The 24606-nt window shown below is 44.8% G+C and overlaps 1 protein-coding gene across 4 annotated transcripts; it reads left to right on the top strand.

The window, feature by feature from the left end:
- The first annotated feature begins 226 nt into the window (after positions 1–226).
- On the top strand, positions 227–23296 carry cwc27 (CWC27 spliceosome associated cyclophilin). 4 transcript variants are annotated; one of them, XM_079288970.1, is made up of 14 exons: positions 227–420; positions 658–754; positions 1215–1327; positions 1491–1634; positions 1791–1889; positions 1999–2102; positions 2434–2503; positions 2787–2863; positions 2943–2982; positions 3072–3241; positions 12928–13031; positions 18974–19080; positions 19167–19273; positions 22858–23296. In XM_079288970.1, exons 1-14 carry the CDS (start codon positions 379–381, stop codon positions 23039–23041), a joined length of 1458 nt encoding a protein of 485 aa, XP_079145096.1. In that variant the 5' UTR covers positions 227–378; the 3' UTR covers positions 23042–23296. The 4 variants fall into 4 exon arrangements, with proteins under 4 accessions (XP_079145096.1, XP_079145094.1, XP_079145095.1 ...); XM_079288968.1 differs by having other exon boundaries at positions 18971–19080; XM_079288969.1 differs by having other exon boundaries at positions 2787–2864; positions 2947–2982; positions 18971–19080.
- The last annotated feature ends 1310 nt before the right edge of the window (positions 23297–24606 follow it).

Raw genomic sequence — 24606 nt, 5'->3', positions numbered from 1 at the left:
TCAACATTACGAGGGGTGTCTATGATAACTATGCTTGGGATCGTTCTGTCACTAGTACATTTTCAGATTTAGATTCACGTGACTTTATTGTTCATTATCTTTGATATAAAACGAATTTACTGATTTAAATGTTGATTTACGAATAAATAAATAAACAATACATATATATATATGATCCGCCCTACGCACTCGGAAGTAAACAACAAGCTCACATGTATGGCCGATATGGTTCTAGCATAAGCATACTATTGGTCACTAAAGAAAGCGAGTTATAGAAACATAATCTATCGGTTTATAAAACGGTTTGTTGTATTTTAAAGGATCAGGCGGTGTTAAATACTATTTCCTTGCTTTAACGACAAAAACCTCGGCATCAGAATGAGCAACATTTACATCCAAGAGCCACCGTCAAATGGAAAGGTGAGCGCGACGTTTTGCTATCTTAACTTAAATTTGACCCTTTTATGTGCAATTTGAACCACAAACTTCAATTTATACTTTACTTTAAGACTTTGTAACGTTGATCATCGACGATTGAAGGCGTTATTAGTGTCAGATGAAGTGTCAGAGCCGTGGAGCATTTTACTCGCTATATAAATGTGTAAATGTTGTTATAATTCCTGATTTAAATGTCCCCATTTTGTGCTCTTTTCGTAGGTGCTGTTGAAGACCTCAGCAGGAGACATTGACATTGAGTTGTGGTCCAAGGAGGCTCCTAAAGCATGCAGGAACTTTGTGCAGTTGTCCATGGAAGGTAAGAATTCAGAGCCAGTTAAAAGACTCTTAACACAGCTGCAGAGCTCCTAAAATCAAACAAGATGAAGTCCAGAACATCAGTCACCCAAAAATAATCCCTTCAGTTTGGTTACCCAGAATTGTCTGAACCCACATGAGCCCAATCCTGTCGCTGATCACATCCCTGGTTTGATGATCTACTAATCTCACCACATGCAGGAAATATCACTTTTGACATCAATGCTTTAAGATTGAGGTTCATACGTTTCCTGGAATGAACTCTGCAATTTGAAAGTAATTATAAGAGTAATAAAAATCAATGACAAGTTAACTTGAAACCCAATAAAAGATAAATGTATCACTGATTTATGATCAAACACTTGAAGCAGTGACTGTTTTCCTTGTATTTTCTATCAAATTACATCGTTTGTCCATAAATGTACAGTAAAAATGTTACCGTATATTTCTCCGTCCTCTAGGTTACTACGATGGCACCATGTTTCACCGAGTGGTGCGTGAGTTCATTGTTCAGGGAGGAGACCCCACGGGAACAGGAACAGGTGGAGAGTCCATCTACGGTCGTCCATTTAAGGTCAGACTGCTTCTCTACTTGATTGTTCTCTGAACACTGAGAGCATCATGAGTGTGAATCATTGTGAGGACACGTTAACACGCTAACCTGTATGCACGTCAAACATTTAGAGAACGTAGCCGCCGTTGATATTAACTCGCCCGTTTCTTTTTTGAACTTTCAGGATGAATTTCACTCCAGACTGCGCTTCAACCGGAGAGGTTTGGTTGCAATGGCTAACGCTGGCCCTCATGATAACGGCAGCCAGTTTTTCTTCACCTTGGGACGCGCAGACGAGCTCAACAACAAACACACCATATTCGGAAAGGTGAGTCCGAAGAACTCCAGTAATTTACATTCATATCTCCATCTCAGATATCTGATAAAATACTTTAAAAGCCTCCCACATGCATGAACCCAGATCAGCGTAATCGTTACTGTTACCGAGGACTCAGTTGTTTTTTTCCCACAATGCTCGCTGCAGGTCACAGGAGACACAGTCTACAACATGCTCAGACTGGCAGAAGTTGAATGTGACAACGACGAAAGGCCTTTGAATCCCCACAAGATCAAAACTGCAGAGGTATCATCTTCTTCTTCTTCTTCTTATTCTTCTTCTACTATTACTTTTTTTTTTTAACTGGCTTGACAACAGTTTAGTAATGAGTGCAAAAACCTGTCGTCTCTTCCAGGTGCTTCACTCTCCGTTTGATGACATCATACCTCGTGAAACAAGGAAGGGCAAGAAGGAGAAGGATAAAGAGGAGGGAAAGAAGTCTCAGTCGAAGGCCACAAAGTGAGAGATCAGCCCTCTTCTCTCTCTGACTGGTGTTTATTTTGAAGAGGTTTTATTTGTTTGTTTATTTTACTTTCATTGAGTCATTCATTCAGTCGACGGACCATAATGTGACTTTAAAATGTTGTAGTTAGATTTGAGGTTATCAATGTAATCAGATCTAAGTAGACATTATGATCTTATATCTTCTTCTTCTCCTCTTTGCTCCCGATTCTTCTTCTGTTGCTTCATATAACCGTCACCGTGTTCCCGAGCTGGAACTCATCTTTGATTGATAAGTTGTGTTGTTGCTCTCGACGCTTCGGTGCAAACAGTGTGTTGATGTTTGCAGGAACTTCAGTCTGTTATCTTTTGGAGAAGAAGCTGAAGAGGAGGAGGAGATGGTGAATCAAGTGAGCCAGGTACTGAAGCACAGCGGTGACATTATTCAAATGCTTTCAAGAGGTCGGTCACAAGAGGACAGACGCGTATCTGATTTACATCTTTCCAACATGAAACATCTACAATCTCTCTTTTTGAAGTTGTTTAAATCTTAACTCTGTGCTTTACAAAACCTGTGTGGTAGTTGGACTCTGATATTTGCAATATTTCTGATTTTAAATGATTTTCTATTGAAATGAAGTTAGAGCTGCATTGGAATGAAAAAATGAAACGAGTCTCTTACCATCGTTTGTGTTTCTTCAGACACTGAAGGGAAAAAGCAAAAGCAGCCACGACCTCCTGAAAGATGATCCCAGGCTGAGCTCTGTTCCAGCGGTCAAGTATGTACACTTACTGATTTATCAATGACTACACAATAAGCGCTTTCTCCTCCAGTCATAATCCTTGTTCCTCTCCCAGGAAGAAGAAGAAGAAGAAGACACCAGGAGACACAGCCGAGGTGAGTCGGACACTAAAGTTTCCTCCAAAACAAAGTTCCTCCGAGTGTCTTTCCTCAGATTGTAAATGTCTCCGCGTTGTTTCCTCCAGACAGACGATGCGGCCGACGGCGACGTTGAAGACGACGCGGACGCAGACGAAGAGTACGACTCTGATGAGAGAGCGAAGAGGAGGGAGCTCATCAGTAACAAGCTGAAGAAATACAGAGAGGCAGAGAACATGCCGGAGGAGGAGCAGCAAGAGAAGAAGAGCAGCCGCAGGTACGACGGCAAGTCTCTGACCTCTGACCTCGAGTAGAAACAAACAGATGGCAGCGTAGATTCATAAACGGTCTGCAGGATTACTGTCTTCAGCAGTTATCAGGAAGTCGTTGTCCTGCTTGTAATAAAGCGTAACGACCTGCAGGTGGAGCTGTTGAGCTGTATAAAACAGAGGACGAGTGATGAACCACTACAATGAATGCAGCCAGATCCAAACTTCATGGGACCTGAGCTTTCAAGATGTATTTACAACACTAAGATACCGAGCTAAAGGTTATTGTTGCTGTTTAATAGTAATTGATGAATCATTTCGTCAATGAAATAGAAGAAAAAGACAAAGATTAATCATTTAACAAAATAGTTTCCAGTCTGTGGATCAACGAATGGTTTCAGCTCAACATCAAGCTCCAGAAACACCGGATCCTACATTTCCCATAATGCAACTCAATTGCATCTTTAATTAGCATCTTTAATTAGACGCCTAGTTCTTTCAAACCTCACACCTCCAGTTTGTAGCTGTTGTCACGGGCTGAGTAGCACTCTGGTGAGTAAACCAGACGTCATGTGCTAAACCACAGCTTCAAGATTTCTTTGGGGTTTATTGTTCGCTTTTATCAGCCAGCTGAGAGCGTAGACGCAGACTGTAAATTGGGGGAAAGAGACGGAGTATGACGCGCCACAAAGGCAGGAATCGAACCCGGGACGTTGCGGTTATGTGGTGTACGTTGTAACCAATCGGCTACCGAGGCGCTCCGAACATCGATGCTCCTTTAAAACGTGTCACGATTCTCCTACTTGGTCCCTGAAAACAAGAGTCTTAATTGCAGCACTTTCATTTTAGAAGTATTGATATTTCCATATCTCTCCTGTCCCGGTGTCATTGACATCCACATTACCTTCCAGCTGTGTTTCTCCACTCACACACACATGAACACACACTAGTCTCAGTTGTAGCTCTCTGGACCGTATCGTGGAAAATAAGTTGAGACCGGGCCAGTTGATGAAGTCTACACTACCGATGCCCAACTCTACAACTCTATTCTTATTCTATACTTAATACCTGTTGGAGTCCTGATGGTCTCTGGAGAACGCACTGGAATCAGACCGTTCGATGAAACAGAGTTCATTCTTCAAGCAAAGAACACAAGCAGAGTCGTTCTCCGGACAACGACTGACGAGATATATTTAAACAAATCGGGATAGTTGATGGTGCAATTATGACAAATCAAACTCAAACATTCCCTCCTCTGTGACTCACAAGTCACACACTTAAGCAGTTGATATCAACTAAGAACGTGGTGATTATATCGTACTGAACTCCAAACGTAAATCAAAGTATCACCTGAGTTTCCAGATAACAAACTGAGCAACTTAATGCAGAATATGCTGTTTTTCTGGCCTCGTGGCCTCATGCATTACATGCAGTCAATAATATAAGTCATGTGGTTACACAGTATAATCAGGGATCACATACACAACGTGGTTCCTGGTTTGATCAGAGTTAAAAGTGAGATCCTGACGAGTCTCTGTTTCGGTGCCGATTGGGGATTCTGGTTTAATACCTGCGATGCTGCTCAGTCGCCGACAGGCTGAAGGTGCTGCCTTTCAATGCGCAGTTGGCGGGCGTAGCTATTCACGGTGCTGGTCACCTCAGCCGGTTGTAGTTAGTGTTGTTTTAGTTGAGCTCGGACACTGAGGTGGTGTTTTCAGGGTCTCTTTAGGTGGTGGCTGTTGAGCTTCGGCTGACTGTACCGACTGAGATTGCAGTGAGGAAGCGTCGCATGGTGGCCATTCTTCTGAGGTGTCGATCGGTGTGGTGGGAGGGACACCAGCGCTGACTGAAGACTCATCTTCCTGAAGATCCAGTAGAGACAGGGAGCCTGGTGAAAGGGCTTGCTGAAGTCTACACTTCAACCACGTATTGACCGATTACTTTCAAATCCATTGGAGTTGTGTAAATCAGCAAAATTTAAAAAATTGTGTCACAGTCCAAATACTTCTGGCCCTGACTGTACAGTTGATGGTGCTATTACGATACATCAAACTCCAACAACCGGCATCAGTGGAGCTGCCATTTGACACGGGAATGTTGGCGCTCCAACCAAATGACTTGCTGATGTAGAAGCAAAGCGTGCGTCTGTGAAGGCGATGGTGTGAGTGACGACGGCAGTGCAAGAAGAGAGATTTATCTTTCATCTCTCTGTTGATGCCGATTATCTCTCCTCCATGTCCTCCTAACAGGTAGCCATCAACATACCCTGCTCTCATTAGCGCTAATGGGATAAGGAGCGCAGTCATTTGTGTGTGTGTGTGTGTGTGACTGACAGCCTGCCCAATGCAGGCAGACTGAAGTATATTAAACACAAGCGCAGATTGTTTTGCTACAAGAACTGTAACCCAACACAGTGGTTTGTCTTGGCAGCGAATCAAAGAGCAGGCTGGTAGGTACAGTGTTGGTCCGGGACAAAGGGGGCATTGTTGCAGGGCGAGCGCCGCTCCCCCACCGCTAGCTGTGACCTGCTCTGCTACCAGAGGAACACCAGCCGCCATCTCCTCAAAGAAGAGAGGCGGCTTGTTAAAAGCAGACGCTTTTTCTCAAGATTCTGAGTTTACTGATGCAGGACTTTGGTTGTTTGCGTTTACTGTGTGTGTGTGTGTGTGTGTGTGTGTGTGTGGAGGACTGGTGTCTGCAGCACACTCGGGCCTCATTTCGGGGGAACGTTCACAACCCTGATTGTATCTCTGAGAGAACCTTGAATCTAAAGAGTCTCCCTGAACTCCCTTGCGTCTCTGCAGCCAGATGATGTTCCATGATTGCAAAAAAAAAAACCGCTCGGACTTGTTCACATTCAAGGGGCGAGCTGCCAAATAACGTCGTACCTGCGCCGAGTTAAACGATGAGTCACGGTCCATCAACACGGTTCCTGTTCATGCGGAGTTCGTCTCAGCGTGCTGTTGGTGTTGCTGGTTACACGCCTTCGTGCTCCCAGTCTGACGCTTCTTTTATGTTGCTGTTGATCGAGTCTGTGTTTGAAGTAGGCCTCTTTTAGAGGACGGGGCTGCTTTATAAAGGACACTTTACGCTGAATGAAGTTCCTAAAAGCAGCGTATGTGGTAGTCGCCGCTTTCGTTGAGCCCGGCGGGGCATGACTGGGGAGGCAAAACGCTTCCATATGCTGAGGGACGCAGTGTGAGGCCCGGCTAACTCAGCTGCAGCTCACGCTGAAGATAACTGCACATCCTGGTACTTTTATTATCACTCGTTATCACACAGACGGTAGACGGTGTGTGGCAGCTCGCTTTAATAATACAGAACTTTATAGAGCCCTTAAATCAAGATTAGGCATGAAGACTATCACATCATCCACACGATGTCGGTTCACAGTATGTCATGAGAGGAATTACTGTGACTAAAGGTTTGTGTGTGAGTGTACGAAATAATCACAAAACGTCAATAACTAGTGATTAGTTCAATTAATCTGCCAATTTCCTGAACATTTGGTGTTGAATCTCAGAAAATAGTACAAATCCTAGAGTTTCTTAGAGTCCCAGTTGGCATATTTGTCTAATCAAACAATAGAAAATCAAAAGAATATGAATACGAATTAATATCGTAAAAGGAAACCAGCAAATATTGACATTTGAGAAGGTGGAACCAGTGAATTTGTGTCTTCAAGAATGACTTAAATGATTGATCGGTAATCTTTGCAGTATTTTCTGTTGACCAACTAATGATTTGAGCTTCATAATTTAGTTAGTTTGTAATTACATCACGCTCCGAGTCATTCGTCTGTACACAGAAGTCATTCTGCCATGAAAGGATGAGTCGATAAGCAACAGCAGGAAGTTATTATCACACAGTTTTATGTGTGAAGAAAACATTGGTACTTATCTTGTAGCGCCCTGAAAAATCGAGTTTGGTCTTGTTTGTGTGTTTGCTTCACTCACTAACGATCATTTTACTCCGAATCACTGAAACGATCCACTGACCCGGAGACGACTTCTTCAAATGTTTAGTTTTGTCCCAAAAAAAACGAAAGAGATTCTGTTTACAATGACATGAAACCGAGAATAGCAGGACATCGTGACTTTGGAGAAGATGCTCGATGATCAAACGAGACTCATCGCTGTTCTCCATCGTACTGTTTCTGGACTCGGTTCGTCTTAAAGACAGCGGCCCTCTAGCCGTGTGTGGAGAGTGTAACTCAAACGGGACATCAGACTCTAATTATCCCGACCAAAGTGGCCGTACCCCCCCGCCGCTGCGTCACTCTCTTCATAATTGGCTGCACCTGTCTCTTGTCATCGGTCACAACCCGCCGCGTCCTCGGGGAGAGGTTGCAGAGATCAAGAAATCATTCACCGCCGCTGTTGCGCAGAAAAAGCTGCTTGAGATCATCCAGTTCTTGGCAGCGGGGGTTGTGTGTGTTTTGGAAGTGCCGGGTTTACACGTCTCCGGCCCACTGCAGCATGTCTGCCCCTTATGGAGCACTCGCTCGCTGGAAACTCTTGCAGACAGCATGTCTAGGACGACGGGGTTAAGACTCAAAGGACCGTAATCAACGTCCACAACGTGCACATTGACTTTGTCTTTCACTCTGAAATGTAAGCAGATTATTTAAGAGGAACAGAGAACGTTCTGGACGAAATGTCAAGAGAAGATTCACGGCTTTCTCCCGTCGTGACAAAGGATCTAGTCAATAGTTGCGAGGCTCTGAAAGAGGACCCTCGGTCCACTTGGTGGGTAATGTGTCGGTCTACATCGCTCTGCAAAGTCATGCAAATTCCTGCGTTGAGGTTGGATTCCTCCACCCCGGCTCACAGTTCTCCTTGGCTTCTGACCAAGCCGTGGAGTGCCCCCCCGAGAGGAGTTCACCCAGCCATCTTGTTATTCCAGCACATTCATCCACATCACTTGCTCAGTCGTCGGCCCGGGTTGAGTCCACGACAGCGGGGAGAAGCTGCTGCTGCTGCTGCTGCCGCCATCCTTGGGTGTTGAGTTTGACTTTTAAATCGACATCGGACTCGTTGCGATCACACTGGCTGTATTTACAACCGAGACACAATTCTCTCCCCCCCCCCCCCCCCCCCCAAAAAAAAAATCCAAAAAAGGCAAGCGCTGTACGCCTGCTTGTACATTTTAGGAAAACGATAGACTGGTTGATGAGCCGTACCGTCATCGCTGGACTATTTTTTTAGGTTGGTGAATTCCTGTGTCGGCCTCAGACTCCTGCCAGACGCTGGAGTATGAAACGCAAAGTTCTGAATCACCAGAGAGGTTCTTGGTCTCCTGCCAATCACTTCATATGCTTTCTTTATGAAAAGTTAATCATCCACAGCTCTCTGGGTTTCACTATTTTGAGTTTTCTGAAAGAGTGACAGTAGCTGGTAGACGAGGGCCGCCGGGACCAAGAGGGGTTCACATAAAACGGGCCATAATGCGTCTAGTTCTTCCCTTTTAACTCTTTTATTTTTAGTTTAATGACATCTGATCTCTGCTTGGCCTGATGTTTTTTAAACGGCAATCAGAGTCTCGTCTCCTGCTGGCCGATGCTCCACAAACTCCTCCAAATCCTCTTATTCCATCCTCCCATTCATGCTTCAGGTGTTACTGTTCACCTGTACTCAACACTCATCTTCATTGAACCCCAGTAATGAATGTTCAAACTTCTTACGTTTTTAGTAAAAACTACCGAACATCTGTAGCGTCCAATCAACCGTGTAAACAGGAAGTCACTGCAGCGTCACAAGCTGAAACAAAACTGACAAGTTTTAAGCTCCGTTCTTTATATTACACCTGTTTGATAATTCATCCTAAATGTAGGTGTTACTTCTTTTCAGATATGCATACAGAGAGAAATCCAGAGGTTGCCTCAACCCAAACCTTATATTTTAAGTAATTAAGATGCTATGCAGCTCAACGTCAACTAAATAATGAAAATGTGACTTCAAGAATAAAAGCACTGGTTGCTTGTTCATCCGATCTCTCCCCTTGTACATTTCTGATGCCCACAACACCAATAAGGGCCCTTCAGCCTTGAGGTCTTGGACTGTGGGCCCCTCTACTTTCTGGAGCAGACCTCCGATCTGTCTCGATTCTGCTTAGACATCTGAATCCTCTCGCATACAGAGACGTCCTTTTCGTTTTTTTTCTTAAATGGGACAGAGAAAATGTTAAGTGGCCGCCAAAGGCCAAGAATTGGTTCCAAATGACAACCCGACAACCCTGACTATGGAGCCCTGCAGGGTTGGTGGTATTCAGCAGATATCCCGGGAACGATTGGCGTAAAAGTTCCTCAAACTTGGCACAAATTATTCGATTCCGACGGTCTAAATGTCAGGTTACTGTGACCTCACGTCCATATCTGAGGAACACTTTGAGGGAATCTCGTCATATTTGGCATGAACGTCCACCTGAGTGTTGAGAGGAATTCGCTGAGCCCCAAGGTGTGTCCTAACAGATGTTGCTGGGGCTTTTTCCCGTCCTTTCTGGCCTCCTTCTCTTTATTGGCACCGGGGCCGTGGAGCCGATTGTTTGGCTGTTGCCCTGGATACGTGTCTTGTTTTCCGCATGGCGGCATGTCAAGGCAGGCAGAAAATGATCCCTTCAGGCCAAAGTGCTCCTCGCTGCAGCAGAATCTATACGTAGAGTACCGGTAACCTCACCCCTCAGTCCCGGGAAGAGGCTGGACTGAGCTGGTCATCAACGTGTGGCTACGCCACATACAGCTGTTATCACATTGGTTGAGCTTGGGAAAATCAGAGGCCACTAAAGTCAAAGTTGAAATTAATTGCGCTCAGAGGGAATTTCAAACTGCTCTTCTCTCAGGAAAACAAGAGCACAGCCAGACGCTTTAATGCTGATCATGTGTGAGCAGCTTAGAACGAAGAATGTCTTTGTCTCTGCTGCTTTGACTTTGTTTCTTTAAATGTGCCGTCCTCGACCAAAGCATTCCTAGTCGACTAACACTCATACGCTTTCATTGACTGACCAATTACTTGACTTGAAAGACAGATGTGTCAGACAGTTTCTCCACAAAGAATAACATAAAAGCACCACTTTAAATCTTGTGTTTACCAGAGAAATGCTCATAAGTATATTGGAAATAAGTCATCCAGCATGAACAAAGCAAAACAAACAACTATTGAAGAAATCGTAGTCGATTAAGAGAAAAACAACCAGCGGAGGGGAAGACCGAGTCTTTGAGTCTTCCACTTCAAAAAAATGGCAATTTATACAACCACTGGTGAATACAACCAAATGGTATTCCATTTAATGACTAACTGACAACACAGTCAGAGTCATATGAAGTCCTGACAACAGTCTTAATATTCCTGATAACATAACTCAGAGAGTTAAAGTACCTTCTGCACAGCTGCTGCAGTAATTCCAGATTTTAATCTGAGGATAAACCGGCCTTTGTTTACTTTTCACGTCAGTTTGCTGTCTTGAATCAAGGTGCAGGAGCCACATTCTTAACCTTACCTTGTGTGAGATTATAAACGTCAGTTATAGTCTTTGAATTCTTATATTATCTGGCCCACCTCTGGTTTGTCACATCTGAGTCCGTGTCTCAGAAAAGAGGTTTGTTGCCGTTGCGCCGAGACAGAACTGAGCAGGCGACTTCCTCTCACGTGCCAGACGTGACTCTGCCGACCACTTGGTCTGGATTCAGCTGCAGCATTTCTTTTTCTTCTGGAAAAGAGACGACCAACAACCGTTCTATGTCTGACTGATTCCTCATGTGTGTCCTCGGGAGCAGCGGGGAAGCTAACGAGGGAGAGACGTGACATCGAGTCGGCCACAGCTGGTAATATTTGCAGAGGCACTCGCAGATAAAATATCAGTCGGTTTGATGCCTCGATACTTTGCCACGGACGATGTCCGAGATTTAAACAAAGGTAACACGAGTGTTTGGACAGCTAGAAACAGAAGGATGAAATAAAAGGTAAGAAACGGATATAAATGAATGCCAGTCCAGAGGAGCAGATGTAAGAAACAAAGGCAGCCATTGTTTGGTCTGGAGATGCCTCGCATGTTTCTAGGCCAGGGGCCCAGACTGAGCAGCTTACCTGTGCTTTGAGGCTCCGCGAGAGGATGGGACAAAAACAGAGCTGTCAGGCAGTGCAAAAATATTATCATTTCCTAACATAACATATCGGCTCTGCAACTGGCAGAAGCCTCAATCATATGAAAGGGAACAATAATTAGCGTTTGCTGGCCCTGGTCCAGACTTCCAGCAGTTAGCCTTGGATGAGCTTGGCTTCAGGCCACCTGCCAAAGGAGACGCTTGAGTCAAGGATGTGCCTTGGCTTGCTTCTGTCGAGCAGCTAAAGCTTTTATAAGGGTGGCTGGACACAAGCAGTACCTTTGCCACTTGAGGAAAGGAAGTATAAAAGTCTCACTACTTCTGCCACTAACGGCATGTGACAGTCGTGTATTGCACGTATCGCAGGACGTTTGTGTAGTTTATTGCACACAACAGGCAGTAAGATCACATGGCCGACATCCAAAGGGTTGTGCTCTGCTTTACATGGACATTCACCGAGTGCAGAGTAGGGTTGGGTACCGAAACTGATAATACAAATTATTCATAACCACAAAAGTTTGACTTTTTAAAAGCCTCATACAGCAGCATATATATGATTTGAAACATTGAAATTATGTTGTGGAAAATATGCAGGTTTTGTTGTGGTTTCCTTCATATGCAAGTATTTAAAAAAGTGATATACTGCACGCTAGATCTGTATTCATTACCGCAGTCGAGTGTTGCGAGTTTTAATCTGTTAAAAAGCTTTAATGAGTCCTACAATCGCTCGTCTCACAACAAGAAACACACTTACGTCTGCTCGACCTCAACAACCCTTCTGGTGCTTGCCAGCAGCCCGGAGGGCCCGAACAATTGTTTTATTAAGGCTCCATCAAATTGACTGCAGGAACAAAAGCTTTTTATTACACATTCTTCATTCTGACACTCGCACACAGTGTTTTATGTTTGGTTTATAAAGCCACATAATTAACTCTGAATGTTACATTCTCAGAGGCAGAACAATTGATGTTTGTTTGTGAAGACCAGTAACATGGAGGGTTTTGATGCAATCCATTTTAATGACGAGTATGCAGGGTTCGACAGTAAAGGTTGCCAGCTTGCCATCGCCAACTATTTTGAGAAATTGGCAACCAATTCTTGACCTTTGATTGCCGTCAGTGGAACCACATTTTAACATATAAAAAAATGATGTACGGCAAAAACATGCTCCCAAAAATAAATACTTATATTGCCGTGAACAGACAAAGCTTTAAGAGCATTCTGTTTTAGAGACAGCGAAGCAAATTAAGCTGTTTGACTGTGGGGTGAGAAGTGTGACGAACCCGTCAACATCTCAAGCTAATGTGCAAATCGATTCAACGGACAAAGAACAAAAAGGAAATCTGTGAAGTCTTGGGAGGCAAAGTATCCATGTGTAAACAAGTCACATTTTCATATATCACGCATAACTATCGCATCGCAACTGCTCAAAACGTAAGTTGACTAAAAATGGCGACCTTATTTTCAGTTTTGGCAACCGAAAGCGGATTTCTAAAGCCAAAAGTCTGCTTTAAGGCTTTTGTCTGTTACAGGTTGTAATGCTTTACAGATATTGTCGAGTTTAAACTCCTTTAACTGAATTTTCTCCTCTCTCAGTGATGAATTGAGGAAAGAGGCGCGGCAGTTGAAGAAGGATCTTCAGGCCATAAAGCAACGGAAAGAAGAAGGCTTTAAACCCGCAGCAGAAGAAGTCAAGGAGGGTAAGTGAGAGGATTTTACTCGTAGGGTTGGGCACCGATTCCTATACGTCCGGTACCTACCGGACCGAAACGCAACGCAGATTTCGGTGCTTCCTTTCGGTGCCTGAGCCGATTGAAATACTTTTTTGACACTACTCTGATGACTCCGTCCTGGCAGCAGGACTCGGTCCTCCGCTCCTCACTCATAGTATTATTACAACGGGTACTTAGCGCTGCCGCTCATGAGCACAACAACACCGGCACGCGGAAGCTTCTTCTTCTTCTCCTCCTTTGAGGTGTACTGGCGGTTGGCAAACGACGAATTGGCGCATTACCGCCACCAACTGGTAAAATAAAATAAGTCATGAGACGTGTCGTATTTTGCCAGAGAAGGAAAATATGCTCATATTTCTGCAAAATAATTGCTGAAGTTTGAAGCTGTAGTGTGTGTGTGTGTGTACAGAGTGTGTGTGTGTGTGTGTTTTGTATTCATTTATATGTATTTAAGTATCTTATAAACTGTTAACAGTTAATATATTGTTCATAGTTTGAAGTTAAAAAGTTTGAAGCTGTAGTTTGAAGCCAAGTGTTTTGCATTTATTTATATTTATAGTATACTTTAAACAGTTAATATATTGTTCAATTTGAAGAAAAAAGTATCGGTTCAGGCACCGGTATCGTTTTAAAAGTATCGTTTTAGCACCGGTATCGGAAAAAACCCAAACGATACCCAACCCTACTTCCTCGTGGATGTTTCTTACCGTCACTCACACTGTGAACTTATTGGTGGTTGATAATAAACCGAGCATGCATCTCACCACAGCTAGCTGCTTGATGAAGAACTCGCACTGAGTGAGCGCTCTCTAAATGGGTGGTCCGTGCTACATTCTCTGCTAATGGACACTAAGAAAGGCAACCCTCTGATTTCGTCAATTAGTTGCAGACGTGTCTCCCACCCACTCAGAGAAAGTTGCATGGGTGAAACTGGTTGAGTAGTTGCACATCAAAATTCTTCGTGTGTTTGTCAGTTTGCAGCTTTGGCCGATGCGAGTCTTCACCACACTGCAGTCTGTCATGATGCCGTCAATCTTTGGATTTAGGCTTTTTGCTGATGCTGAAACACATTTTTGAAAATTACAAAAACCGCTTAGGCACAGACGTTAGCTTGAGGTTGAGTGTATATTGTTGTGCAACTAAAGTAAATAGTCCGTGGGGGGGTCTGCAGGGACCGGTCTGAACTGTGGGATTCCTGAAGACCACCAGCTTTTGTTGCTCAAACTGTCGCCACAAAAACTGTTTTATTTCTTTAAACACAGACACTGAGCCCACTCTTGACTCGCTGCTGATTTGGTTAATTTTAGGTGACAGAGCACAAAACACACGTCAGGAATGAGTCCTAAAACCCAGAAATGTGTCCGCCTTTTTGCACTCCCGGTTTCCTCGTCTCTTTCATGTTTTTTTCTTTAGATGCCTTAAATAAGCTCCGTGTTTAACACAAGCTTTAGAGATGTTAACATTTGGTTCTAGGAACCAGTAAATACCCCCACTAGTCAATTTTTAAGCTTTTACGTGTCTTAAAAACATCATCACGCAGACTAGTTGTGTATATACGTGCTCATCCAACCGTGGTGTCGTTTGTTTACTGCTTCTGCCGACTGAATTCATGCTTTAAAAATCATAAAAATGGTGTTCATTGGTAACGGTGGTCCTCGTGAACAAAACGTTTAAATATCAACAATGTTTGTTTGCCACAGTTTATTTTCTGCAATTACCCAACAAGAAAAATTCCATTGGCTTTTTGTCGAGGGAACCAGTGAGAAGCATCGCTGCAGCGCTCTGTTGTACTTTGATACGAAGGTGAACTAAGATGTGTTGCTCTCAGTGATGTCTGCATAGAGTCGAGCTGTTTCTATAAACACTCTTGAGCACAAAGAGGCCGTCCTTTAAAGAGCCAGTTATAAACTGGAGCGTGGAGTCAGTAACAGCCCTGCATTGTTATACCAAGTGGCAACTCGCCTAAGCTCCTCCATTATCTCACGAGGTATTCCGACTCTGCCAGGGACCTTTTTGTTTTGTGCTTCTCTGGCAGCTGAGCCAGAGGCAGCCGTTTCTTTTAAGAGTTCCTCATTACGTTTCTGTGTTGGAAGAGAAAGTTAATTCCATTGGCTGCCATGGGCCAACGGCCACTGCAGGGGAGACGGATGTCTGCTCGAATGCTGTAAATCTTGAAGCTCCGCTCAGCCACAGAGGAGCGGCGAGAGAGGCTGCTTTTCATCTCGTCCCGCTGGAGAAGCCTCACACATTAAAGGCTCGCGTTGAGGCGTCCATCCCCCGAAAGCTTAAATCACTCTGCTGCGTCTGCTCTGACCTCTCTGCGATGGTCTCCAACTGGTCACTGTGGTTTTCAGATGTTTGAGATGAAAGATAAACTAACAATTATCTTTTATTGTTGAATAACGATCATTTGGTCAATAAAATAGCTCGTAGACGTAGACGACGTCTCCAAATTGTGTAACTGTTTTGTGTGACCAACAGTCAAACAATTAAGAAGCCAGAAGAAACGAATACTTCACATTTTGGCTTGAGAAAAAAGAATATTTGTACAGATTCTACGAATTTGTTTGATTTTCTTTTGACCAACTAATTAATCAACGAGCTGTTTCAGCTCTACAGAAAATACAACAGCGCGTCATTGTACGTATTATAACGATAAGATCTTCCTCTATATTCCCCACACGCACTCAAAGAGACACATTTCGTGGAAGAAGTCAGAAAAGTCTTAGAAATAAATAATAAAAATGTTGATGCTTCCAGTGTTGTGGCACTTGAAACATGCTTTTAAAGAGCAGACAGATGTTGCAGCACAGAGGTGAACAATCATTGCGTACATTTCTTCTGCAGCACAGCTGCTGTCAGCATTAACAGCTGTTAATGTTTAATAAGTCATATGTTCAGTTACCTTCTTGTACAATAAACACACAGAAGACATCAAAGAAAGAGTTTTCACTCTCATGGTCTAATTTTTCTTCCTGTAATATTCTATAAAAGTGATTTGTTTGACCACCTCCTCACAGCTCTACAGTCCTCCACCCAGCCGCCCATGTGGCTGCTGGCATGTGCACACATGACGTTGATAGCAGTGAAAAGCCAATTGTCTCTTCAGAATTCACCCTTTTTCTTTTTCCCCCGTCAGTTTTCATCACATAAATTTGAGCATGTTCCTGTGGTCTGGTTTTCTCTTTCTTGGCATGACGACCGGGCACCAGAGCCAACAATAAGAGAGCCATTCTGAAACCGCTGTTCGCTCAGTGCCCACCCTCAATGAAGCGGCAGCAGTCTTTGTCCCACGTGTCTGCGCTCGGGGCTTCATTACACTCACTGCTGCCCGTTGCATATTGAAGGGTGATGTTTAAACCGGTGATCAAGATCAGTGTGTTCTCGTGTTTGTCCACATCTGTAACATCCTCGAGCCGGATCGTTGGGGCTGACCTCTGACAGTCATTTGTGATGTGTTTCTGATTGATGGTCAGCAGTCACGCTGCCTCACAGCTCTTTAAAAACCAAAGCGTTGATTGTTTAACAGAGAGGAGGAACCTTTCGTCCCCCAGAGGAGGCGTTTGTCATCCACAACAGCCTTCGGTTGCTACGACATCGGAGGCTTGATTTGTAGTCCTCTGGATCCCAGGTGACCAGAGAGGTAAGGAATGCAGCGGGGAAGGCCATCAAAACCCAAAGATGGTAGTTAGCGACAACAGCTGGAGAGGCTGATGTGTGTTCCTGGTTTAGGACCTCGGGGCGTCATCAGTCAGCATGGGGGGGGGGGGCAGAGCAGGAGAGGTGACCGGAGATTGCTGCGTATTCACAGCCCTGAAGCTCAGAGAAACGAGAATAAGTGCAACATAAGTTTATGTTGTTGCATTTCTTCCGTTCATTGGCGTTTATTCGTAGATCTCAGCGAGCTCTATACACACAACAGGCGTTTAGCGACCCGCAGTGGACTTCAATGTTTTCTCTGTGACATCATTTATTTGGTGCGTCCACCACAGAGGGGGCACCGTTGGCCAGCGAGGTGATGCCGCCCCGGGGGGGGGGGGGGGGGGGGGGGTTGTGTGTGCGTGTCATCACATTTTGTCGTGGAAAGACGGCGCTCCAGCAGACTCACCGTCTGCCGCTCTGTGACTTCACGTGTGTCTACGCTGGGAGGTTCACAGACATTATGACTGCATGAGACACGATGTCTGCATGCTGATCGTCTCGTTCATTCACGACGAGAGACGACTTCACTCGTACTGCAGAGGACGGCGGTTTGGTGGAAAGTTATTCCCGCCAGCGGCGGGACTTTTACTCTCTCGGTCTGCTGTAGAGTCCAGGTTTACATTACAGCTGCACTATGAAACATAAATGCAGAAAACCATCACTGCTTACGAAGGAACTTTGAACTGGTCCTGAAGCAGTCTCAGTGTAGTCCTGATCCTCTATCAGACCTCCATCAGTAACGAGACCATCAGAGAGAAGATGGTCTGTTTCTATAGAGTTGTTCTTGACGCTCGTCATCGGAGCCACCGGGTCGGATTCTGGTGAAACCAGATGAACTCATGCAGGTTCACCAGAACCTCCTTCAGCTCAGACTCCAGCAGAGACCGGTCCACCGCGGACAGACCCAGATCCTCCAGCAGAGACCGGTCCACCGTGGACAAACCCAGATCCTCCAGCAGAGACCGGTCCACCGTGGACAGACCCAGCAGCAGCGGCTCCTCCTCCTCCAGGAGCAGAGCTTCTCCTCTCTGGGAGCCAACACCACGCTGCTGGAGACCCAGGACGTGTTGCTGGACCCGCTGGAGGGAAGGGAGGCACGGGAGAACCAGAACCAGGACTGAGAGGGGCAGACTGTCAGACCTGCTGCAGTAACATGAGAGGTTTTCTAAAGAGTCTGGTGCTCAGAAACACTCCCACTTTAGTCCACAGGGGCCGACAGAACCAACACAAGATAAAGTTCCTTGTAGCAGCTTTAATTAAATTATTGATTCAATTAATTTGAAAAATAGATGAGCCCTTCCTAATATTTCCGTAACACCAGTTTGATGACGTTTGTTTTTGCTTTCCTCTCACCAGATGGATGAGGTGCACATGTGCTAATGTGTACCGTCTCTGCTGAGGATTAAAGGGGTCTGTTCCCCCCCAGGGGAGATCAATGACATGAGGTTTGGGAAGAAGGTAGCAGCCGGAGTTTAGATCATCTGAGCGAGAGATAAAGTGAGGGCTGACCAGGTTGGGGCCTCGGCCCTCTCCATCTTAGTGAAGGTTGGCAGCGGTGTGGCTTCGTGCAGAGAGCACATCAGTCTGCTCTGTGCTGCCTCTCTTATAATATTATGTTCTCAGATCGTGTACGCTACGAGGCAACGGCGTGACCAACTTGCTTTTATCTTTTCTCTCTGATCGTGTTCTGCATATTTTGTTTCGCTTCTCATCTGTCAAGTTCCAGAGAGTTTATGAAGCGGCGATATTTCTTCACACCAAATGATGACGTCGGGGGAACTTCTAATTGTAGAAATTAAATTTCTTCAAATACATAGCTTCGTGTTATTCGTGGAGTATTGCATTTATGTGCTCGAGATGACTCAAGTTTAGTTTTTAGAAATATAAAAACAAAACAAAAATAAATGCTCTTCTGAAACCAAAAATGACATTATGTTGTAAAAGAAGATAAAAGTGAGTCTTATCTATTATGAGCACCTCTCTTTCTTACTTTTTTATGGTAAAACATTGCCCGACAAAATCAATAAACATTAAAATGATAAAAAAGAAAAATGTTTTTAAGATGGTGGCCCCGTTTAGGAGCATTTGCTTAAATATAGGCTCTTAATGATTTGCTTTAATATTGCGACAGCCGGCTAAGATGTAGACCAGGCGAGTGAAGAGTGAACGGTGATCAGTAGCGATGTCTCCGTTTGTCTCTCCAGCAGAAGAAAAGCCGACCAACGAGGCCGTGGCTGAATATCTGGAGGGACGCAAGAAGTACGAAGAGCAGCGCAAACAAAAGCTGAAGAAAGGCTCAACCAGAGAACAACAGGTAGAAGAAGAACATGCGCATCATCTCAGGTTACGGTAACCTGTTGTACTGTTTGCATGAAATGATGTCTGATCTTTTTTTGACAGACGCTGGCCCTCCTCAACAACTTCAAGTCCAAGCTGTCTTCGGCCATCACCGAGGAGGCTCCAGAGGACGACGTGGAGGAGCTGGCAGAGGACGACGACAAAGGATGGTCAGTGAGCCTGATGACGTTACAGACGTACAACTGGATTTATTTGTATTACTACGTTTGTTGGGACATGACCCATTGTTACATGAGCTTCAGTTGGGGTTCAGATGCTGCCGGTTGATGCTGCTATCGTCTCTCGAGCTAATATTTGTCAAACCGAAGGCTTGACCTGCCTGGAAGTCGTGGAAATAATACTGCAACTTACTCCGCTCACTCCGCTGCCATTTTCAAACTAATTCTGGTCAATTTCTCCAAAACAATCTAGACAATGCTCTGTTTTAATAAGCCGGATAAGACAAGTGGTCTTGATCCACATCAGAGTCCTGGGAGCTCCTGAGGAGTTCAAGGACCAGTTTGGCAAGTTGGGAGAAGTTTGAGCGTGACAACTTTTTTTTAAATTATTATTATTAGCTTCTTCCACTTGTGTTATTCCTGTTGATACCCTCGTGGTGAACACTGGATTGTGAGAGATAGAAAACCCTTCTTCGTACCAGGAATGATGAAGATCCAAAGCTTGCTTTGGGGGTTCTGATAAATGTGTGTGAAAGTTCAAGCTGTTCAAGTTGGGATTTCAACCCGCAGCCACCAGATTGTCCATCAGGAAATCAGCCCCGACGCTGTGTTTTCCTCTCATATTCTGTTTTTCACCAAAGATCTCAACGCCTCACTGCACACAGAGAGAGTCGGGGATCTGAAATGAATACCATGTGTGTGAATGTGAGCGAAGTGTCTGAGTGAGAGATTTAGAATAACAAAATCTGTAGTTGCTATTAGTCTCCAGAAGCCCCCTTGAAGTGCAGTCTGTCCTGTGTTGGGGGGGGGGGGGGGGCCTAATGAATTTGAGAGAAGCCTCGGAGCCTCTCCCGGCTGTAGACACCTCACTGTGTCGCCCCCGCCAGGTATGGGTGAGGGGGGGGGGAGACGGGAGCAGTAGCATAGCAGTCCTAGAACACACCAGTGGGAAGTCTGTGCCACTCTGAGAGCGCTGCGAACAGAATGTGGGTTACAACAGGTCACACATTGGAAGTCAAGTCTGGGCCAGAGGAGGTAAACTATTCCATCTGTGTCTGTGTCTACAAACTCTCCCTCCTCCCCTCGGTCTCCACCAGAGCTGCTCTCGCCGTACCTCCTGTACTGTACTTTAATCCCCACCCTCTACTTCAGCAGAAACGGAAAAAGAAAATGAGGAAAAGGCTTCTGTGGCGTCGCTGCAGCAGCAGGTTTTGATGAGACCCCCTAAAACCCCCGGGGTTTTCCCACCTCGGCGTCTCGGGAGCTGTGTGACCGTGAGGCCGTGACGGCCGGCGGGCTGTCATCGCCGAGACTGCTAGACGAATTATCAAGAGGCAGCAGGGGTTCTGCCGGAGTCTAGCCGGCACATTCTAGATGAGCTGTCACGACTCCTGCCGATTTCAAATGAAACACCGGAGTGAGTGCAGAGACACGCTAACGCACAGCCAGACAACGGAGCAGACACACACCACATGCTGTACACAACACACATATATTATAAAATATACAACAGAGAATACACAGTTTTCTCTATTTAGTGAGACACACAATGTACACACCCAGACATATACAGCACACGGGTCATGTAAATATTTCTTTTTTCCTCGAGGAGATAAGAAAGACCTGCTGCTCATCAACTTTAAAGGGACAGTTGTGACGCTATGGCGGCGTTACTGTGATGTTGATGCATGTTAGCTTAGCCTACGGACATCGATAGAGATAAAGATGTCCGATGATCAGCAGTAAATGGAGACGGATATAACTCAGCGTCCTGGTGGTCGAGTAGTCGAAGACATTCATTTTCTCGAGCACTTTTTCTGTCAACTGCCCAAAAAAACACTTATCATAGCAACTTAGCATCTCTTATATTTTAAAAACGTCCGCTAAATGTATTCAATCGAGACCAAAGCCTCGGTTATACGGCCGAACGGAGTCTTCAGCTTCAGCTAAAAGATCGGATTACGCTGGAAAAGAAGTGGTTTGTGAACCATGATGGCCGGCCAGAAAAGACGGCCATTTTAAAGAGGCGGGAGATCGTTCAACTACGTGGATTTAAAGGCGCACATTTTCCACGTAGTTGCACTCGGTTGTTCAAACCACGGCTCCTTTCTCAGCTCGGCACAGCAATCACGGCTGTGCTTTGAGCTACGTGCTAATATGCTCACAGTGACGATGCTAACATGCAAATGTTTACTTGGTTTCTTAGTTTAGCGTGTTAGCATGCTAACATAGCACAAACCACAAAGTGCAGCTGAAGCTGATGGGAATGTCATTAGTTTTGCAGCTATTTGGACATTTTGACATCATGAAGTTATGACGATTCATCCTCTGGGGTCCATGAATGTCTGTGAAAGATGTTTGAATGGCAACCCATCCAGTGCAAGTTGAGATATTTCAGATTGACGTTGGAGCCGTGCTGCTGCTAGCATGAGTAAAAAGGTTTTTATTTCCTGAACAGAGTCCAACAGTTTTTGGTTATTTCTGATAAGTGATTCTCCGCTCGGACATGAACGTAAGAGGAGCTGCTTGACAACATGGAAAGGTTGCGTGGCTCAGAATGGATCCTTCCATTGATTAGTCGCCGCTGCTTTGTTGTCTAGATTTACTGACAGCATTCAAACAGCAGCTGAAGACATCGTGTAAGTGGGAGGAAATGTGTTTTATCTGTGACGTGCCTGACACCGATATCTCCCGCGAGGAATGTCCTGGTTCTTTAATCTTCGGGGGAAGAGAAACTGACTGGGGAAATGAAAGACACATGAGCGTCTGTTCTCTGGGGACCGCGGCTTTCTTTCTGGATTTCTGAACCGCTAAGATGTCTCAAAAATACGAGCGTAATACGCCACCTTTCACTTTGTACTGAGAGAACTCATTCAGATACCTGCGTCAAGCTCCTCTGTCAAAGACGGTGTTTATTCTACAAGTGTTTTTACTGTAATTAGAATACCAGTATCAAGGTGAGTTTATTCAATGCGCTTTACATAAAAAGCATCAAGACAAAGAGCAAAAGCAACACCACGTTGTAAATACGATTTAGAAACTGTCAAAGAGACAAATAGAATAAGATGGGTATAAAACATAAGAATAGAAGTTGTTTGATAAAACAAAATAGTCTTCAGTTGTAACAGAAGTGAGGGTTGTAGCGGACCTGCAGTTTTCTGTGGGTTTGTTCTAGATACATGCATGGATGGATTACTTTAAGGGCCAACTGGGCCCAGCCCAGGGACCCAAAGTGTCAGGGGCCCCCCGAGCCTTCACCTGCTGCAAGATGTCCCTCAAAGAGACGCATACCGACCAGGAAGAGACTCAAATTTAACATAAAGAAACATAAAACAACTACAGCAAGACACAAAAAGACCACAAACGGACCAAAATAACTAAGAGACACAAAATGACCACGAAGTGAAACAAAACGACTACAAAGAAATTAAATAATAGAAATGTTTTGTCCCCATTTTTGGACATTAATGTTGTAATAAAACCGCTCAAAGCAGAAAGAGACGAGTCTCTCGGTCAGAGTGGTGATTTAGTGCATCCTCTCTGAGCCTCTCTCCACTTCTCTCCGTCTGATTCAGGATGGGCCACGTTCTGCAGTTTGATGAGCAAACCAGAAAAGTCAAGGATGCCGCCGTGCAGGACGAGGACACGTTTGAGATCCACGACCCACGAAACCCCGTCAACAAACGAAGGAGGGAGGAGAGCAAGAAGATCATGAAGGAGAAGAAGGCCAGGACGTTAGGTCCTGCCCAAGACATGTGACCGTAAAACCGGTCCAACGGCATCCCAAGTGTCCCCTTTTCCACCGCTTCAAACCCCCGTTTGGTTGAGCGGTCTGCTGGCCTCCAGCATCTGGACTGATGCTGACCCATACGATCCCTTTAATCTGTGATGGAAAGGCTTCCTCACCTGGAACAGCTGCGGGATTAAGACCGAGGTCACCGTTTGATTACATGTAATGTTTGTTCTGCCATTCTTCTTAAATGTGAGCGTTAAACTTCGAAATAAATAGCATTTGTAAACAGAGTTGACTCTGTTATTTTATTTTAAATGAATGTCACTGAACACTGAGGTGTTTCTATGTTTTCTTTCCCATCAACATACGTGAAGGTGAGCAGAGTATTGTAAAGCTCTGAATACAATGCAGTCCAGTACAGCACCACCATCCACGACCTTAATGCTAAAACCTGTAAGTTAAAGTTACGAGGAACTTTAATTTGGTGTTGTTCTGGCGGCCCCTGTGGACTAAAGTGGTAGAGTTTCTGAGCACCAGAGTCTCTTTAGAAAACCTCTCAAGAATAACTCGATAGAAACAGACCATCTTCTCTCTGATGGTCTCTTTACTGATGGAGGTCTGATAGAGGATCAGGACTACACTGAGACCAGTTCAGAACCAGTTATAAGTTCCTCCCACTTTAATTAATGAACAGCAGAGTAATACAGTACTGTTTGTCTTGTCTTTCTGTTAAAGATGAAGGTACAGCGAAGAGGCACTTAGCTTAGCATAAAGACATCTCATCTCATACCAGCACCTCCAAAGCTCACTAACCGGCTCCTGATTGTAGCTTCATATTTAGCGGATATGAGAGTGGTGTCTAACTATTCCTTTAATGCTGAGGAGGGAACCGGTGATGGCCTAACCGGCCTGGAGCATTTTATATCTGTATCTGCCACACTGCTCAGGTCACCACTGGGGCAGTCCGCGCTTATAAAAAAGAAAACGGAGCTGTTCAAACCCAAAGACTTTACCTCACTGCGCTGGTTAAATGATATGCCACGGCCATGTGTGTGACCAGGAGCTGCATTCGGCCGGCACACGATTCTTTACTGCCCTTCTGGGATTATGCTTAACTTTTCATATGGAACAGGAAGAGAGAGTTAATGTTACATTATGAGACCGGCTCGGCCCGAGCCGCCGCAAATCTAAACCAGGTGATGCAGTGATCTAACCGGCTGTGTGCTTCTGGGTCCAGGTCAGAGTGAGAGTGGAAGATGCACAGAAATCCTCTGATGGATCAGATAAATGAGCCTTTTTGCCTTTTTAAAAGAGTCATTCATGATTAGAGGGGAGACCAGAGAGAAGAGACAATTCCTCTCCGGCAGCTACCAGGTGAACATTTAACTCTCGGAGCAGGAAACACCGCTCTGTGCTGCTGATCACGTGACTACGGGATGAGATGGAACGGTAATAGCATTATCAAGCTATTCTACAAGCACTCGTGAGTAAGGGCTAAATATAGCCAGATAATCCTCCTCATCTCTGAGAAATTCAACCAACACTTCCTTTATGACGGGGGATTCCTTTCTGCTCTCTTTGTTTCCATATG

This window comes from Melanostigma gelatinosum (genome assembly GCF_949748355.1).
Source record: "Melanostigma gelatinosum genome assembly, chromosome: 18".
In the NCBI taxonomy this organism is placed as follows: Eukaryota; Metazoa; Chordata; class Actinopteri; order Perciformes; family Zoarcidae; genus Melanostigma; species Melanostigma gelatinosum.
The sequence above is the reverse complement of the archived record's forward strand: the minus strand, read 5'-3'. Positions and strand labels throughout refer to the sequence as shown.